Source organism: Dicentrarchus labrax, unplaced genomic scaffold, assembly GCF_905237075.1.
Source record: "Dicentrarchus labrax unplaced genomic scaffold, dlabrax2021, whole genome shotgun sequence".
Lineage (NCBI taxonomy): Eukaryota > Metazoa > Chordata > Actinopteri > Moronidae > Dicentrarchus > Dicentrarchus labrax.
The window spans coordinates 7,223,729-7,241,397 of NW_026136714.1; the positions used below are offsets into that span (position 1 = coordinate 7,223,729).

General features: G+C 42.4%; 1 protein-coding gene across 7 annotated transcripts in view; it reads right to left on the reverse strand.

The window, feature by feature from the left end:
- The window catches only part of mctp1a (multiple C2 domains, transmembrane 1a), a 132,091-nt gene that overhangs the window by 18,606 nt on the left and 95,816 nt on the right, over positions 1-17,669 (reverse strand). For 5 of the 7 annotated variants that reach the window (XM_051423734.1, XM_051423733.1, XM_051423739.1 and 2 more), the window contains 2 exons: positions 8,394-8,450; positions 2,196-2,294 (listed from right to left, as the gene is read on the reverse strand). In XM_051423734.1, the coding sequence (XP_051279694.1) occupies positions 2,196-2,294; positions 8,394-8,450 (156 nt within the window). The remainder of the gene's footprint in view (positions 1-2,195; positions 2,295-8,393; positions 8,451-17,669) is intronic. The other 2 variants (XM_051423736.1, XM_051423735.1) reach the window with 1 other exon arrangement.

Below are 17,669 nucleotides of genomic sequence, written 5' to 3' on the forward strand. Positions count from 1 at the left end.
AAATGAAGAGTTGGTGACTTATTTTCAGTTTGACCTCTGCTTCCTATCCTAAAGAGAAAGGTTTCTGGTGTTATGAGTGTGCGTGTCTCTAATGTGTCTGGGTGGCAGGAGGTTGTTCGCCACTGATCATCTTTACCCATCTCCCCTTGGGGCCCCTCATCACCTCCACCACACCAGCCACTCCATCAGACTCAAGGTCGGGCACACACAGACACACACATAAATGACTACCACCCCACAATTTCTGCGCTTGATCACTTTCCCTTCCTCGCCTCCTGCTGAACGCCACCCGACCCCCGCCCACCCTGCAACCCCAGCCTGCCCAATTCTCCCCCACTTTGCCTCACCTCTGCTCCCCTGCTCCTGCGCTCTCCTTCCCCTGTCCTTCCCAGGATCCAGCCTGGCAGTGTGTGATGAATGGGACAACATTACTCTTGTCCTCTGTTGGCCTGGTTTAACTGCTCCAGCCCATCTCCCCCCATCTGTCTGTCTGTCAGTCTGTCTGTCTATCTGTGTGTCTGTCTCAGTCTCTCGGCCTGGTTTGGCTTAAAACATATGTGACTGCACAATCTAAACTCTGGAAACACTGGATTGATTTGTTTTGACCATACCCCAAGATGAGGGTACAAAGGGCTCTTTTATCTTTACATAAGATATAGGTAATTAGGTTAGAAAAGATATGTATTTTTCAGACCCATACTGTAGGCTTTTTTGATTCCGTAAGGAGTCTATTATATTTTACTAATTAAGATTTTTTTCATTCATTAAATCATATCTTACCCTCGTTTAATTACATCTGATTCATCACCTAGGTTTGTAAAATTCTTGCTAACTTTGGCTTACCTTTAATTACATATTCATTTTCAGAGAGACACAGGCAACAGAAACAGCTGTAACAGCCACTGTTTTAAACTTTGTTTTGGAAGGGAAAAAAATGACAGAGCGCGAGTGCATCGCTATGAAGTGAAGGGATCACGTCTTCAAAAAAGTAAATAAAATATGCATCCTCTCTGTGCTCATTACAGATTTATGACTCTTGTTAAAAGAAAAGGTGGCGGCTGCCTTCTAACATGTCTGACTTTCAAATTCAGACGACACTGCTGTCAAGTGTTGTGCTCCACATTCTGTCCAATGAGAGACCGGGAGGGTTGAGTGTGTACCATCTTCAGCATCCTATGTGGTGAGAGTCTCGAAGAGAGTTACTTTGGGTGGATGAGAAGAAGAACTCCTCACCTACAGTGCAACGAGTGCACATCGTAATCCTTTGATGCATAGCTCATCAGTCAAAAAGTTCAGTTGGTTCAGCCGCTTGTGTGTATGTGATTCAGAACAATAACAGTTGGGGGAGTAGACATTTCTGCATTAGGCATAATGAGCATTGGGATTTGCTCCAGCAATATGAAATAGTTTTGCTGTCTCTGTAGCAACTTTTAAGAAAAAGTGCTCACAAGCGCATTCAAATCACCCCACCACCCACAACTGCACACACATGCACATACATATACACACGCTAGGATCTGAAACTCATTAGAAAATTAGTTTGTTAGGTGCTTATTATCAGTGACTGGGGGGTCATAAGGTGTGAAAACAATCATTATTTGTGAGAGGAATGTAATTAGTGCTTTTAAAAAAAAAAGAAATCGGAATCTGAAAATTCTATTTTTGGCAAAAAAATAAAATAAATAATACACTAAAGCACACTATAGGGGATTTTATTCCCTCGTGGCCCCTCTCGCTGCAGAGATTATACCCAAAACAGGTACGATTACACTCGAGTCACTCCCAATGTCACCCTTTAGTACCTCAGAGCCAAAAGTCCCACCAGCTAAACATAGTTAACACACCGTTGCACTTCAGTCTACACCTGGCACCTCGCAGTATGACAGGTCTACATTGCTATAGGGAAGTCAAACAAAAAGAAGGGAGCAGCCTTCCATGCTGGAACCCCATTAACTCCCCCATCACCTTAAAGAGCAGGCAGAGGCGGAGGCCTCGAGGCGGGGGTTGGGTTGTGGGCTGAACGTGCAGTGTGTGGGTGCTGATTGAGACGCGGACAGGGGACAGGTACTGTACACAAACCCCGACAAGATGGCAGACAGAGGCCGCCGGACAGACGATGAGCTAAATAGGAAACCAGAAGACAGTGACACACACCATCAGAAGTCAGTGCCAGAGCCACACACATGCCCACTTACCACCATCGCTCGTATCCACTCAAAGTGCCAGGAAGCCAACATATCCTCGAGGATATGGTTTTTATCACTTCTGTCCTCCCAGGGGCCTGGTTTAGGGTCCTTGTGGATAGATTACAATGAGATTTTCTCCTTACAACCCAGAGAAATTAAGGTGAAAGTATTAAAGAAAACATGTGGATGTTTTACAACTGGGGTCTTATACTTGGCCAATATAACTAGGCTTTAGCCTGTAGGTAAGAATAACATTGTTCTCACCAAATGTGCTACAGATAGTAAACATAAGCACTGCACTGGAAACAGCTTTAGCCTTGCAATGCCATTATTGATTTTGTTTTTCAGTACTCACCTTTGTTTAGATGTGTCATAGTTGGGTTAAAACTGGTCTGATTTGAGACCCACAGTCAAAAAAAACCCCCAAAAATCAACAATATTTATTTTAAATACCAAAGTAAAAGTGTTAAGAGAATGGCAGTCAGAGAATGAAGGAGAGATGAGAGAAAGCAACAGACAAAGCAAGAGATACGTATCTGGAGGGAATAGAGATAGTGAAACATGATCCACCTGATGTATGTGTGTGACAAAGAGGAAAAACAAACAAACAATGCAGTGTATTTTGCATAGAGAGACAATACCCCTCCATGCCTCTTTCACCCTCCTTTTTGTTTTCATTCCTCCCTCTATTAGCAAAACATGATTAAAATGCAGTTCCTACCAGCGTCTCTGCTGAACAACGAAAAAAAGATAGTGAGATGGGAAGAAAAATGAAGCGGAAAAGTCAAAAGCATCTTTTACGGCATGACGCTTTTCATCCTTCACAGGCGGCGAGAAGAAAAGAACACAGACATTCAAACTTTTTTCTCTCCCTCCCTCCCTCTGTCTCTCTCTTCCATTCTCCTCAGCAGCCAAAAACCCCCTTGATACCTGAGGACAACCCCACTGCATCACAAGCTCAATAGCCTCCCTACAACAACATTTCAGTCACACTTTTTTTTTTTTTCAGAGCATTGATATAATTCCCAGTGCTCCCTTTAGTCCAATTACATTATGCCATGTCGCTATCTGAGTGATCAGTGCAGTGCCGTGACTGGGACTGAGAGAGGAGTGCCGGGGCTTGGGAAGGTGCTGCAGAGCTCCATATGCTATCAGGAGATAAGTGAGAAAACTTGCACTGTTTTTATCCACATTCACACTAAGACAAAGTGTGTGCCTTATTTAACATTATATGGAGCAGAGAGCCTTGGCACTTGTTTAATGATACACAGAAGAAGAGACAGTAGCTGAGATGGGGAGAGAAAGACAAGAAACAGAGAAACAGAGAGATACTGTATGTAAAATCACTAGCTGGAAAAGGCTGTGAGACCTGCAGGATGAGACCTGGATATGTGTGCTGATACTAGCCATTCGCCAGGAGTTATATACTTAACTGCTTAACTCACACGTGCACGATTTTGTGTGTGTGGGTACACGTATGTGCATGAGTCATGCCTACAGGGAAGGCAGCAGAGGGTGGAATGGCTGTCTCAGCACTATTGATGAGAAGGATAAAGAGATACTGTGGTGTAGGAAGGCGGCTATGTGGCAGGAGAGATGAAGAAACAGAGGATCATGTATGCTCAGTCTTATATACACAGTGGACTCATCAATAAGGCCCCCATCAGAAAAAAATACAGTATAGCGCTCATAAAACGAATGAAACCACACATGCATTCCAACTTGATGTAACCTTTTGGGACCACTGATGCAAATGTGCATCGGTGCAAATTACCACATCAAAGCTATTCACTGTGCGTCATGCAAGCTGTACATCAATCATACAGTCCAAAATCTTTCAAATTGTATTTTAACCTCATGACGCAGATTAGTATTTGACCCCAGTCTTGGAATAAAACAGATTTCACTGCTGGTTTATATGGAATGCCTTAGGGAACTGGTCCATAAATACGACTAAAAATGGCTTTTCATTTCAGTGTAATTCAAATTTTACAGATCAATGTGTTCAAGCTAATGAATAAAGTCCACTCTATATTTACCATCACCTTTGCACATGAGGGAGGGAAGGAGAAAATGAGCAAAAAACAGTAGAGGAACTTTTTTTTTTTTTGAAGGCGTGTGTGTGTGTGTGTGTGTGTATGTGTGTGAGCGAGATACAGATAGATAGACATAAAGTGAGAAAGAGAGAGGGAGTGCACCGAGCAGTAAGCCTGTGAGCAGGACATGATTGCAGTGTGTATCTTATCTGTGTCAGGTCCTCCTGAGGCTAGTGGAGCCTAGCTGAGCGGAGCACGAGCGCTTCAGTGACCAGTCAACCGTGTGAGGGTAATCTCCTCACTCCTTCAGTCTGTCTCTCTCTCACTCTCTCTCTCCCTTTTTCCAGCAAGCCCCCCCTCTGGGAGGTAGCTGAGCCACTGCGCACACACAACCGAGATGCTCACACAAATACACAAACACATTTACGCGTGCAAACACTCATACCCATGCAGAGCCTAAAGGTGATTGCCTCATGCCAGCTCTGGACAGAGAGCCCACAGGTGAGAGAAGACATCATAGGCTACATTGCACACTGAAGCACCTGCAGCCAGTAGCCTGTAAATAAAGGAATGAGTAGCATGTTGCTGCTATCTCACACTGTCGAAGTCTCTATGTTACTTCAAGCTGTACCGAAAAGGTCCATAAAAGGAACAAGTTTTTTTTTCTTAAATAAGTAAGAAAGAAACATGCAATTGCTTTGTCTTTGGATGGTTCAGGTGACAAGAAGTCATGGATACTTGGATGTGAATACTTGTCCATGTCATTTAAAAGATTTTTTTTTCAAGGCTGATATTGAGATGTCATAGCAGAAAGTCTAATAATATTGATGACTGCTGCTATTCACTTTTCACCAGACCAGTGACATGGCCTACTGGGCCACTTTGATTGAAGGGAGCCACTGTTAATGTTATTGATTACACCAGTGATTTACCTGCTATGTCAAGTCAAAATCTTTCTTATAATAACGGTCTATTAGATTCTGAGTGAAAGCCCCTTTTCCAAAAAACAAATTAAATAATTTCCCAAGCCAACTACATCACTGATAATATTCCAGCAAAATATTTTTTATAACACCTTCAAAAATAAAGAGAACATTTCTATGATTTCAACTGAGTCTGACTTAATTATTTAGATATATAACATATGATTTTTTTAAATTTATTTTCACCATCATTATGTTTAAAAATGTTGCAAGCATCTGAATGAAAAAAGTTCTGCATAAAGCCATGGTGGTTCTTTCTGACTATTTAAAACTATAAAAACCTTATTTATGATAGCAATGTCTTAATTGTACCATGATGACATCCTTTCATGTGGATTTCTAAGCACAGAATTTCAATAACTTTGTGTCTTGCATCTATGTATTGGATCACTAATATATTTTGAAGGAGAAAAAGGTGCATCTGCAACTAGCCCCGATGTTCAAAATTAATTTTATTTGAAAATAGAGGTTAAAAACTGGGGCAGTATACTGCTCACATTTTGTGTGTGTGTGTGTGTGTGTGTGTGTGTGTGTGTGTGTGTGTGTGTGTGTGTGTGTGTGTGTGTGTGTGTGCAATAAGAGTCAAGAAACATTCCATGTTGAAGGTCAGCACGGCGCATACACACAAACACAGTGAGGAGGAGGAGGAGAAGAAGAAAAAAAATTAGTCTAACATTCTTTCACCCTTCATAAGCCTGCCTGCTTGGCTTTAACAACTGAGCCGTCCCCATCAATTAGTCTAGATGCTGGACTTTCATTGAGATTAAGTGACTAATATCAGTGCTTGCTTGCAAGAAAGACACTTTTCACGTCTGCCCAACAATCTGTTAAGTCAAAACACATGTGGTGATCCAAGGCAAAAAGCCTGCAAGGGGTCCTCTATGCAATGAAAAACAGGTGCTCTACTTTTTGGCCATGTAATACCCCATTTAGCCTCTGGAGCAAAGGTTATCCAGCTAATAGCTGCCTTGTGGTGCACTGGGAAGAGCCGTGCACATGGCCGGAGTAAACATCTGGGACGGATTGTACATACTTGCAACATATGCTTCAAGTTCAATTAAAATGAGGCCTTGGCATATTTATTAATCTTTTTTCCCTCTCCTCTCGCTCTGTTGCTCTCTCTCTCTTTCCTCTCTCCCCTATAGGCCTGTGCCATAAAAGAGGCCTCCTTTGACCCGTCCTTCATACTTACTCATACAATCTGAAGCTGTACCTCATATCCAATGTAAAAGACCTCATATCCAATGTAAAAGACAAATTTGTTAAGCCTTGAAACTCCATTTGTTCTGCACTTAACCAGGTTGGAGAGAGAGCAAAGGGAAGAGAGAGAGTATGTGTCTGAATGAAAAAAAAGGCAGGGAAGGGGACGATTGAGGGAAGGGTAGAAGGAGAGTGGGAGGGGAGACATGTAGGCGAAGAAAAAAGAAAAATGCCCCTTTTCAACTTCCCTACAGCTCAAATGAAATGCTAACAGTTGAGGGGAGCAATAGATCAAAATGTATGAAGCCAGAGTTGGTAAATTGTAGCCTTTGTGGCGGCTGTGCTATCCAGCATCCCAGCCCTGTGTGAGCACAGAGAGCAAGGCCCTCTTATGTGGAATAATCAGTTTGGCACCAAATCTGACGGAGGCCGCAGAAGCTGCTGCTGCACCTCATTTCAATATGAAAGTCCAAAATGTATTTCATATAATCTGCAGCTTTTCAAATGCCTGTATTTTTATTTTTTCGCTGAGAGGAGGTAGGAAATGCAATGATGGAGGACAGACGTAAAGAAGGGGTAAAAAAAAAAAAGGTTCAAGGTTGCCTGGTGCATATCTTCAGTCAGTGGCCCCCTGTACATTTCAGCCTTGGAACTTCACAGCCATGAAACTTTGCTTCTACATCACTGTGGGAGAGGATGTAATGCTCACGTATCTTTGTGTGCTCATCGCCCAGCTGGCTGCCTGGCTGACTGATTGCCTGACTTACTGGTGGGATGACTATTTGACCATCTGCACTATAAATGTGTTTTTTTAACCCTTTTGTTGCATGCTTGCACTTATGACCCTTTAAAAATGGGAGAGGTTGCAGCAAGGTTGCAGTCAAATAAGTAAATTCAGCATACAGAATGTCCTCAGGCAAAATAATTTTCAGATATCAAATTGCCTGGTCAAAGGCCTTTACAATTACCATTGAAAACGCCCAGAGTTTTCCTCCAAAAAGATCTACCAAAACAGACCATGCAATTTACCACATCTTAGCCTACTAACCTTTATATTGCTGGAGTGTGGCTGTAAGGCATCAAGTATCAGCTCAAGTAATTTCAGATTCCAGATTATTCAGTCAACATAGTTCACGGTTTTCGCAGTAAAAGAAGTGGACTTCACTTAAAGCTCAAGTTATAATTTTGTCCTTGTTCAACACTGCTAAGACTGGAGTATCAAACAGAAAATGATTTCATTTGAAGTGTGCCTTACCAGAAACCAGACAACACCAGACAACACAGTAGGTAGATAAAGACCTGTACCATTTCAATTATCATTCCCAAGTGGAACATTGAAATGGCACTGTATCCTATCCAGTGGCATTTGTTTCAGTAGCTGTTCCTACAGTGTAAACGAGCGGAGGCAGTAAAGCAGCCACCTGTTGTTACCTGATAGTGTCTGGACAAGCCCAGATGCTGTTTTACTGGGACATAAAGGAGCAGTGAACGGACCTAAATAGCTAACTAAGCACTTTATATGGGTGCATGTTCTCAGGAAGCAGAACTGAAGCACAATGTTAGTAATGTACATTCAACAAAGTGTTATATGAAGAGAAAAATAAGCATAGTGTTCCAAACTGCAGTAAAAGACCAAAGCAAAACACAAGGAAAAAAGGTGAGAAATGTGTCGTGTATATACCTACAGAGGAAACTTTTCAAAAGGTTAAAAGGTTGTACAATCTTTGTACATGTGTTTGTGCCTCAGGCAGTGAAAATAACTGAACAGGGGAGGAGATGGGAGGGGAAGATGGAGTCATTTCATTCGTCTGTTTGTGTTTCCGGTGTATGAAGCAGTGTCAACCCCTCCTGAGGCAGTGTGCGTGTGTGTGTGTGTGTGTGTGTGTGTGTGTGTGTGTGTGTGTGTGTGTGTGTGTGTGTGTGTGTGAGTGCATCCGTTTGTGTATTTGTTTGTGTGTGAGTGCATCCCTGACACAAGACATAATTACCTTGTCATCTTTGTCAAAATCCTCATCCTCGTCCTCCAGCAGGTCCTCCATTGCTTGCTGACAGTTGCAACAGAGGAGAGAGAAAAGGGAGAAAGAGAAATAAAAATGTTTATGTAACAACTATAGTACAGATAAACATTAGAATCACACTTTGTTAACAATCAGAAAAGAGACAGACATGCTAAGCTGACTGGTTATGATCATGTCTGGCAAGAGTTTAAGGAGTATGGAAAGCATGCAGATAGCACAACTATTAGCTTGGTGTGTGCTAATTTTTCATGAGCCTCAGAATGATTTAGAATTAGAATTTAATTTTAGTCTGTTGTTCAAATGTGTTGACACTTCTGGAAATGTAAGCAAATGCTCTGGCTTTGAATTTCAACAGGCCGAGGATTAAAGTCTATTCATCCACTCAAATCGCATTGCACAAAAGCATTCAAATCTTATACCATTCAGTAGGACGAGAGAGCAGAACTCATCTTCTTCTGATTCTGCTTGGTCTCTTCTGACCTCTCTAACCTTTGCACTTGTCTCTCACCTCTACCATCAGCCTTCCTCTCGCTATACATTCATCTATCTATCGTCTTACATCCTCTCACAGAATGATGCTCCATGAGAGAAGAAAGAAGAAAGCCTGCAGCACAGAGAGCAAGTCACAAAGAACAGCAACTATGTGCTTCAGTGGTCCACAACCGATGAAACTGGAGCTGGTGTAGCTCTGAAGCCCCAAGATACCATGATACATACTGTACAACACAAAGGAAAAAAATGACAGAGACACACTCATGCGCACACAGTCAGAATGACAAACACAAAACGCACATATGGATACAAAGTATACTGTACAACCTAACAATGCTACATGCAAGTTTTAACTTTTCTTGTTTAGCAATAGAATTGAATTGTAGTAGAAGAATGGCTCTATGGAAAATACAGTGTCATATATAGCACAGACCTCTATCTGTATGTGAAAAGCAAGCTAATAAACAAATGTCTTGGCATATAAGGGAAGAGCAACTTTGATGTGTTTAATTTAGTGGTTTAGTGTCTGATTAGTGGTTAGTGATACTTGAATTGTGTGTCTTTGCAAGTATGCACAAGTTCAAGTGTGCAGTCTGATGCCACTGAGGCAAAAACCACAGATCACTGCTGCATCTTTTATCCACCCTCTGTGTCAATCACACATCAAAGCCACAAGGTCATATTGTTGCTCTCAATTTACATAAACAAACAGCCATATCATAAGCCCTACAGCTGTCAACCTCAGAATTCATCTGCTCTCATTGTTCTACCAACCCCAACCCCCCCCCCAAAAAAACCTTCACCCAGCCTCAACATCACCACAACCCCCTAACCACCTCCAGAACAGCACAAACTAGTTTGGAGAAATCCAAAAATCATTACTTAACAAGACAATAGCTTTTGTGCTTTTTGTTTTTCATTGGAATAAGGGGGGAAACTATGTGGCGGCTGACATAAGCCTCTTATGTAAATTCAGCTTCCCACACAAACAAAAAGGAGTTCAGAACAGCAGAGTTGAGAGGGTAGAGTCAATAGTGCGTCTGTGTGTTTCTGTGTGTGTTCTATCAATAGCTCAGAGTCACTAGGGCAAAGTGTTGTGCGCGTATGCATGGCATTTCTCGTTTGAACTGTCTGACTGTGTAGCAACTGGTTATTCCCAGTCCAATGAGACTCCATCAGTGTCTAGACAAATAAGCTTGACTGTTCACAGTTCACCCTCTCTTTATTGATACAGAATACATTCACTACTACAGTATACAAATACCAAAGAGGGAATTCTTGTGCTCAGCCGAGGCAAAAGATGTAGACGTGATACTGTAAAATGAAAGCCTTCTGGCATCGCTAAACAAATGAACTATAACTGTTTATAAAGTCATCATGGTTCCTCCCAAATCCTTTCACCCGTGCCAAAATACAAACATAATGGATTCCTCCACACAGAGGCTTTACTAGGGCACGCCTGGCACACGCTCCAAACTTTAAACAAAGGGAATGAGCATGAGCTAGCTGGAGAAGCATGACCTAGAGAGACAGAGAGAATGATAGAGTCGTTTGTCTCCCTCTGCTCTCCGCTCTGCTTTCTCTCCTCTATCGCCTCTGGTTACAGAGAGAAGTCATGTTTCCTGCAATGAGACACAGTGTAAAATTAATAAATAAAAAGACATGGAACATGTCATCTGCCCTGAAGATTGCCACGGCTAAATGTGTGCACTGAAGCTACTGTCTCTGTAAGGGAGGATATAAATTACCTCAGTGCAGCCGATGAATTCCAAACATCTTTCTTTCTCTCCCTCTACCTCTCTCTCTATTTGTCTCATTCTTTCTCTCCTTCTAAGACCTGTTTGGTGTATGATATCATTTGTCTGCTTATCCCCCCATTATCATGTTGTTTGAATTACTATCATTACAGCACGGCAGCATCAAAGCCTTGCTGTCGACAGGATCGTGTAGAGCTCACATTGCCTGCAGAGCTGCTCCAGTCAATTCAATATCTACTGAGGTGGGGATTAACATATTCAGACCTATACAAATGATACAGGGATGATGCAGGCTACTCTTACAGATTACACTGCCCCATAAATACATACAAAGATGGTGATAATATAAAATACACACAAAGAATAGATGTGAGTACAATGACATTGAGAGTTCAAACGGCTGTAAAAGTATGAATACATCTGTTTGGCCTTGGTGGCTTACACCTAAAAAGCTGATTTGCAAGAATTAAGTTTCTATTGCATTGACTCAGATCCGGGCACAAGCTCTGCTACATCACTATGATTTTTTCTCTCATACTGTACTTCCCATCAATGCATAACACTGTTTGTGAAGCACAAATTGCTGTCCATTCAAATTAATTGGAAAAAATATTTTTTATTTTTCATTATGTGTCTTTACTCTAAAAAAGAAGCTTACTATTCTGCAAGTAGAGGTTTTGATCATGTGTGTGAATGAGCAACAAAACTAAATCATAGAGGTGGTGTACAGTAGTTATCCTCTTGTTAAGGTGTCTGGAATACTTCCGTGCATCCTTGCATGACTATTTCTTTACTCTGTTTTGGTCAAGGACACTGCATAGCTACAAAGCTGGAATTATGACACTCTTGTGTTTTGCATCTTCATGTCAGCGCTTATATACAGCCTTACAGAGCCAGATCTTTCTCTACCATTTACTGTTGCTCTGTGCCAGCTGAAGTGTACGGTGCTAGCTAAAATCTGATTGGACTGAAATGGAAATAGTCTGGCAAAAAAGAGGAATATAAAGTAGACAAAAAGTCTGGAGTGTTTGGATCTAATGTTTTCCTGTGTAAGTGAACCCATGCTACACAGACTGATTGACTGAGATTTGATGAAAAGTTGTGAGAGTGGTAAAAGGGAAAGCAGTTTTTCAAGAACTGTGTTTCAGGTAGAAAATTCTGATACCCTATTGATTGACGAGAGGGAAAATTTGTGTATGCTGTTTTTGCCTCCACAGGGAGCTTCTTGCACACCGTCAACAGCACAACAGCACCCCTAAGGGCTTTTCAAGGACAAATAGACACATGAGTTTTTTACTGTGACCCTTACACAATAGTCTCATGGCTCTGTAGTGTTATGCTTAATGTAATAATAAAGGTGAGCCTAGCCCCTTAACTTAAATCAGGGCAGTATTTGTAGCTGTGCAGTTTCTGGAGCACAGTGTCTTCAATTTAAAATTGGCCAATCTTGATTCATGTCCGCTTGTAAACGCCTTACTCTGCTAACTTGAACAAAGTTAACTCTGACTTTGATGTTGGAGGATTGGGAGTATGGTCGTTCTTGTAGAACTTAGCTAAGCTAAACTTATCTAAGTGATATAAAGTGAAAAGAGCCAAATGATAACCCAGCTTTAGAAATATGGAAACTATATTCCAAGCATTAAGTTCAAAGAATTTAAGGGTAGCATTTCATTATTCAACCAGGATCGGTTTGTTTCGCGGCCACCGTAGATTCTCCTACATACTTGGTATATGATATTCATTTAGTCTATCTATAATTTCACTGCTAGATGCCACTAAATCCTACACACTGGCCCTTTAAACAAAATGTCTATCTCTGTAGGGTCCCTTCCATAATGTTGTCACACACAATTGCCCCAAAGAATCACACATTACGGCCCATTTCGTGGCTGCAGCTACCGTGCTCTCACTCAATACTGGACCAATTTCAAAAATTGTTGTCCCCATTAGTCACTTAGAGACAAAACAATGGAAAAAAGGGTTGAAAAATTCCCTTTAAGAAATGCTAAATAATTAACTAGACATACTTATCCATAGTTATACTGTATAGAAACATACAGGAGAGTTTAAATCTAACTTGACAAGTCAGGGGGGGAAAAAAAATCTACTTTGACTGGATGGACGATACTTTCATAAAGGTAAAACAGAATAGACCTTGTCAATGAAAGAAGTGTACACTCCACAGAGGGAAAGTATAAATCTACTACCTGAAGTAGCAGCCACATCATCTTCACCCCTCCTCTCAAATGCCTCTATAATCGCCCCTCTCTTTCCCTGGCCGGGCTGAGTTCCACTATCTCCCCTCCTAACCTTCCCAATGACAGCCGCAGGGGGAATTGACGCCGAGGCAGACATCCCGGCGAACATGAAGATATACTTTCTCCTCCTTTTTTCTCCCATTCCTCTATCCCTCCCTCCCTCCATCCTCCTGCTGCTCTTCCTCTTTGATACGTGAGGGGGTTTTAACCTCTCCAGCTGCTGAGGTTTGGCCGACTGGCTGACTGGGGGATCTCAAGGCCCTACTTGGTATGCACTGTCCATGAGTATATGTGTGTGTGTGTGTGTGTGTGTGTGCATACTGCCTACACCACAGTTTTCTGCAGACTGGGGGAGGGCTGTGAGTCTGATAAGGGCTTCTGGCTGAGTCTGGCTGACCCACGCGGGCCCTTCACAAGCTGTCAGAGCCGTGGCCCTCAGAGGGGGGCCCTTCCATCTGCACTGCCCCAGCCAGGGCTCACCCAGCAGGGGGCTGGATAGGGTTGAGGTTGGGGTGCTACCGGAGCTGGAGGCTGGGGGTGGGGGTGAGAAGGGCGGCTCCATATTCATGAAAGCAACACCAAATCTGTGAGCACTGGAAGAGATTGAGTCGCGGGATTGTAATGTAAGCATCGCTAGCACAATTTACATTTCTCATTGCTTATTTGCTGACAAATAAGCAAGTCTGTTTAGTCAGAGATTCAGCAGCTTTGCGGAGGAAATCCCAGTTTTACATGCTCCACTGGCATAGTTGAGATAGTCAGTAAATACAGTAAATTCAGTGATAAGATGTGTGTCCTTCTCAGACAGATGATACTGTGTTATTGTTTTTCATAGTCAGTTGTGAAAAAGTGGGTTAGAGCCGGTACATACTTGATGTGCAATCTATTGCACACAAATACACTTGTATCTGTAGGCTTAAGCTCAATGTTTAAACTGAAAAACTGCACAAAAACAGCTACAGCGGGTGTACTGTATAGACAAAACAACAACAACAAGCACTGAGGCAGACACCCTGAGCTGCTGACGTTGTTAGCAAAGAGCACAGACAGTTACAAAGGTTCAGTGTGATGAAGGGAGTTAGACAAATGGAGAGAAAGGAAGAGAAAGAGAGACAACATGATGAAAAGGGAGGCTGGGAAGATTCTGCAGTGGCATTCCTGATGCTCCCGATGCTCCCGTCCCGCTTCAAACTATGCCCGTCGCCTGTCTTTCTGCCTGCCAGCCTGCCATCCTATCTGCCAGTTTAGCAGAGACAGAAAGGCAGCAAGAGGAGTAGAGAGGAGCAGAGATGAGCGCGGTGATGCCGGGGCGGCACGGGGGAAATCAGTGGGGCACAGGCGCTCCCAGTTAAAAGTGACATGACCTTTTGATTTTGTCACCTGTCACCAACTGCCATGTCTGACTCCGCACTGAGGAGTGCCTGCCATCCACCGCTGTTTTCCTCTGCCTCCGTCTCTCTGAATGCCTCTCTGTCTTTTTCTGTCTCCTGCTCCCACTCCATCTCCTTTTCTCGTTCTCCATTTCTTTCCAGAGTTGCAGTTTTATGGGGGAAAAGTGGAGGTGTGACTTTCTGGAGGAGTTGAGGTATAATAGGCAGCATTTCCTCTTTTCCTTCCAGCTCTCTTAATATTTACTTTTCTCTACCTGTGTTGTGTGTGGCTCTTAATGAGGGCAGATGTCAAGGCATAGTGTGTTTAGAGACGCAGACACGTTTTTTTGAGATGCAAAATCAGTGAGAAAATAGAATAGATAAAAATGGCAATGAAGTCTTGTTCCACAAATGATACAGTGTTCCAATAAAATCAGACATTATTACTGTCTTGGAGTTAAACCAGATTATTTTTACACTATTTTTACACATGAACAATATACTGCTGTCACACTGAGTGCTTCACAGTCAGGAAATTGAGGATTAAACTAGTACAAGTATAACTACATTTCAACAAAAACAAAATTAGTAGAAAACCTAAGTCAGTTGTTTTATCTTAAAGGATAGCCCTATCAGGGAGATAACCTCTATATTTGTTTTTATTAAATTATATCTAACTCTACGGAGGCTATGGAGTGAGTGAAAATATTCAGCTCTATCTTGCTGTTGGAGTCATGTCTGTAAGTGTGAAGTATCTTCAGGCCATTAAGGTCTTCTCTTCTGTAATGGGTTGCCGGATCCAGTGGGTGAATCTATGTAATGGTCTGAAGCATGGGATAAAGAGGATGGTTCTCCAGTGTCACAAGGCTTAATTGCCCGTCATCCTGTGGTAGAAAGAGACATCACCATGTTCCGTATGTGCCCTCTACGACAGCCTGCATTGAAATTAACACCTTCATAACATCTGGTAAGGGCCTTTCTGGGCCAACAGAACAGCGAGGAAGGATTTCTGTTGGGATGTGTCCCTGCTCCTTAATCTCATCACCCATCATATACACTCATGCAAGCAGACTCATGAATACAACAGACTGCTATGAAAAGATACACACTTGTGCACACTTGTAGCCTTTTTCTCTTACAGAAGAGCTGCCTGTCCTCTGGTTGACTGAGCCCAGCCTACTTGCAGCTTCTTTTGCAACAGGCTTGAGATGTATCTAAGCCCCAAACTGTTCCAGTTTTCAAAACAAGATAGGGACGGAGAGAGGACAGGGTGCTCTTCCACCTCCCAACAATAGGAGACTCCACACATATACACAGGACAGGTAGTACAATATCAGCACCCAGTACTCTGCATATATTCAAAAGCATAAATGCTCCTTTTTTTTGTTTGTTTATTCCAGTAAGGATGTTACAACCTGACACACAGGTCAGCTAACAGTGTTGAAGTGTCAGGGTTCACAGGTCAGAGTGCTACATGATAAGAGAGGAGGTCAGCGACCTTGCTGGTGCATCGCCTCTTTTAATCGCTGTTCTGAGGACGCTCTGACTGCTTAGCAGGTAGTGGTCAAGGTTGGGGCGAGGGGAAGGAGCGCTGATCCAGGATCTGTTTACAAAGCAGCATGTAACCACACAAGACTCAGTGACCCTGAGTGGTGAATTACAGCGTGTAGAGAACACTGTGTTTGTTTATTTGCTATAGACAGGGCTATGGACTGTGGTTGCGGTGTAAAATCAGAGAAGGGTCCTCACATTGAACCCATCAGATGAAGCAAGGCCCTTCAGTTCATTAGGAAGTCTGTACTCAAGTGTACACTTTTTTTTGTTTTCTCTATTTCTTCCCCCACTCTATCCCTCTTTCTCGCTCACCCTTCAGAGTGAGTTCAGCAGAGATTCCTTTGGCATTACCCTCACCCCAGACTGCTGGAAAACCGCAGCGCTCCGGATGCTGACCCTTGCTCGGCTCAGCACAATGCTTTAATTTGGTGTGTTGTTTAAAGTAATTAGAAAGCCCTTTTTCCCTTGTTTTCTTTTCTATTCTTTTCAGTTCTCTGCCAAGTACGAGAGGGAAATAGTGAGTTGTCCATGACTTCAGCTTGATAAAGACTCAGAAGAAGAATCTAGGGGACCGGGAGAGGAAGTGAAGAATGCAGATACTGTATGCTCTCGCTGTACCCACTTCCCCCCTGCACAGCCGCAGATCTGAAAACAAACAGGGACAGGACTCGGGGGATACTTGTGTCTGAATGTGTGTGTTAGAGTGTGTGTATGTGCAGCATTTGCAAACACAAATGACTGAAAATAATCAACGCTTACACCTTTGCATGGTGATTTTACTGTATGTATTCTTTGACATAAGATAGTAATATCACGAAAGAGGCAGAGAGTTGATAATGGAGCAAGGAGAGAAAGTTCATCACATTCACTAATCCTGAGGCAGTAAGATTGCAAGAGACAAGAAAGACGATGATTGTCAGAGAATCTTCTTTGTGTCTGCCGTGCTGCTCTGTACTGTTCAGCACAACTGTCACAGCGGTAAGAAAAGGAGCATTAATGGTGCTAATCTTTGACAATTAATCCCACTTCCATTGGATATATTGTTGCAAAGAATGTCGGCATATACTCATGCATATGCACATTTCTGAATGCATACTTGCACACACCCAAGACTGATATTTGCACATATTTTTCACACAAACATACACAGATATCTTTTATCTCCATGTACACACCGTATTTTCACACACACATGGAAGTACCACACCAACACACACCTGGAGTGACTCAAACATGCAAATGTATGTGTGTGTATAGGTGTGTAAATGAAATGTAGTTTTACACTTTGGTTGTGCCTGAATCATAACCTTGGAATAAAAGAGAACATACCAAACTACATCACACACAATATTCAGTATTCATGTTTCATGCACACACCTGCACATTCACTTAAACTACATATACGCTACTGCTGTCCCATTTCCTTGCACAGCGTATTTGCCTCCGACTACCTCACCACTCTACATACCCTCCACTAAACAATTCCAGCACTGGCACTCCAATCCACACATATCAAGACTGTTGAACTGTAATAAAGGCTCACTTAAAGCCAGGGCTGATTGTGCTAATATTAGAGAGTGGAGACATTGAAAGAAGGTCAGATATGAAACTTTGCAGCTGTGCTCTCATTGCTAAAAACATTCATGGCCTTGGTGATCTGTTCAGCCCAGTGTCCCAAGCAGATAAGTCCTTTGAATTCAACCAAACACCCTCAAACCACAGAAGACGATGATACTGAAGCAACTTTCTGAAGCAAAAACAAACACCCTTCAGCATAAACTGGGCAACAAAAATCCAAAAGAAGACCTACAAGCC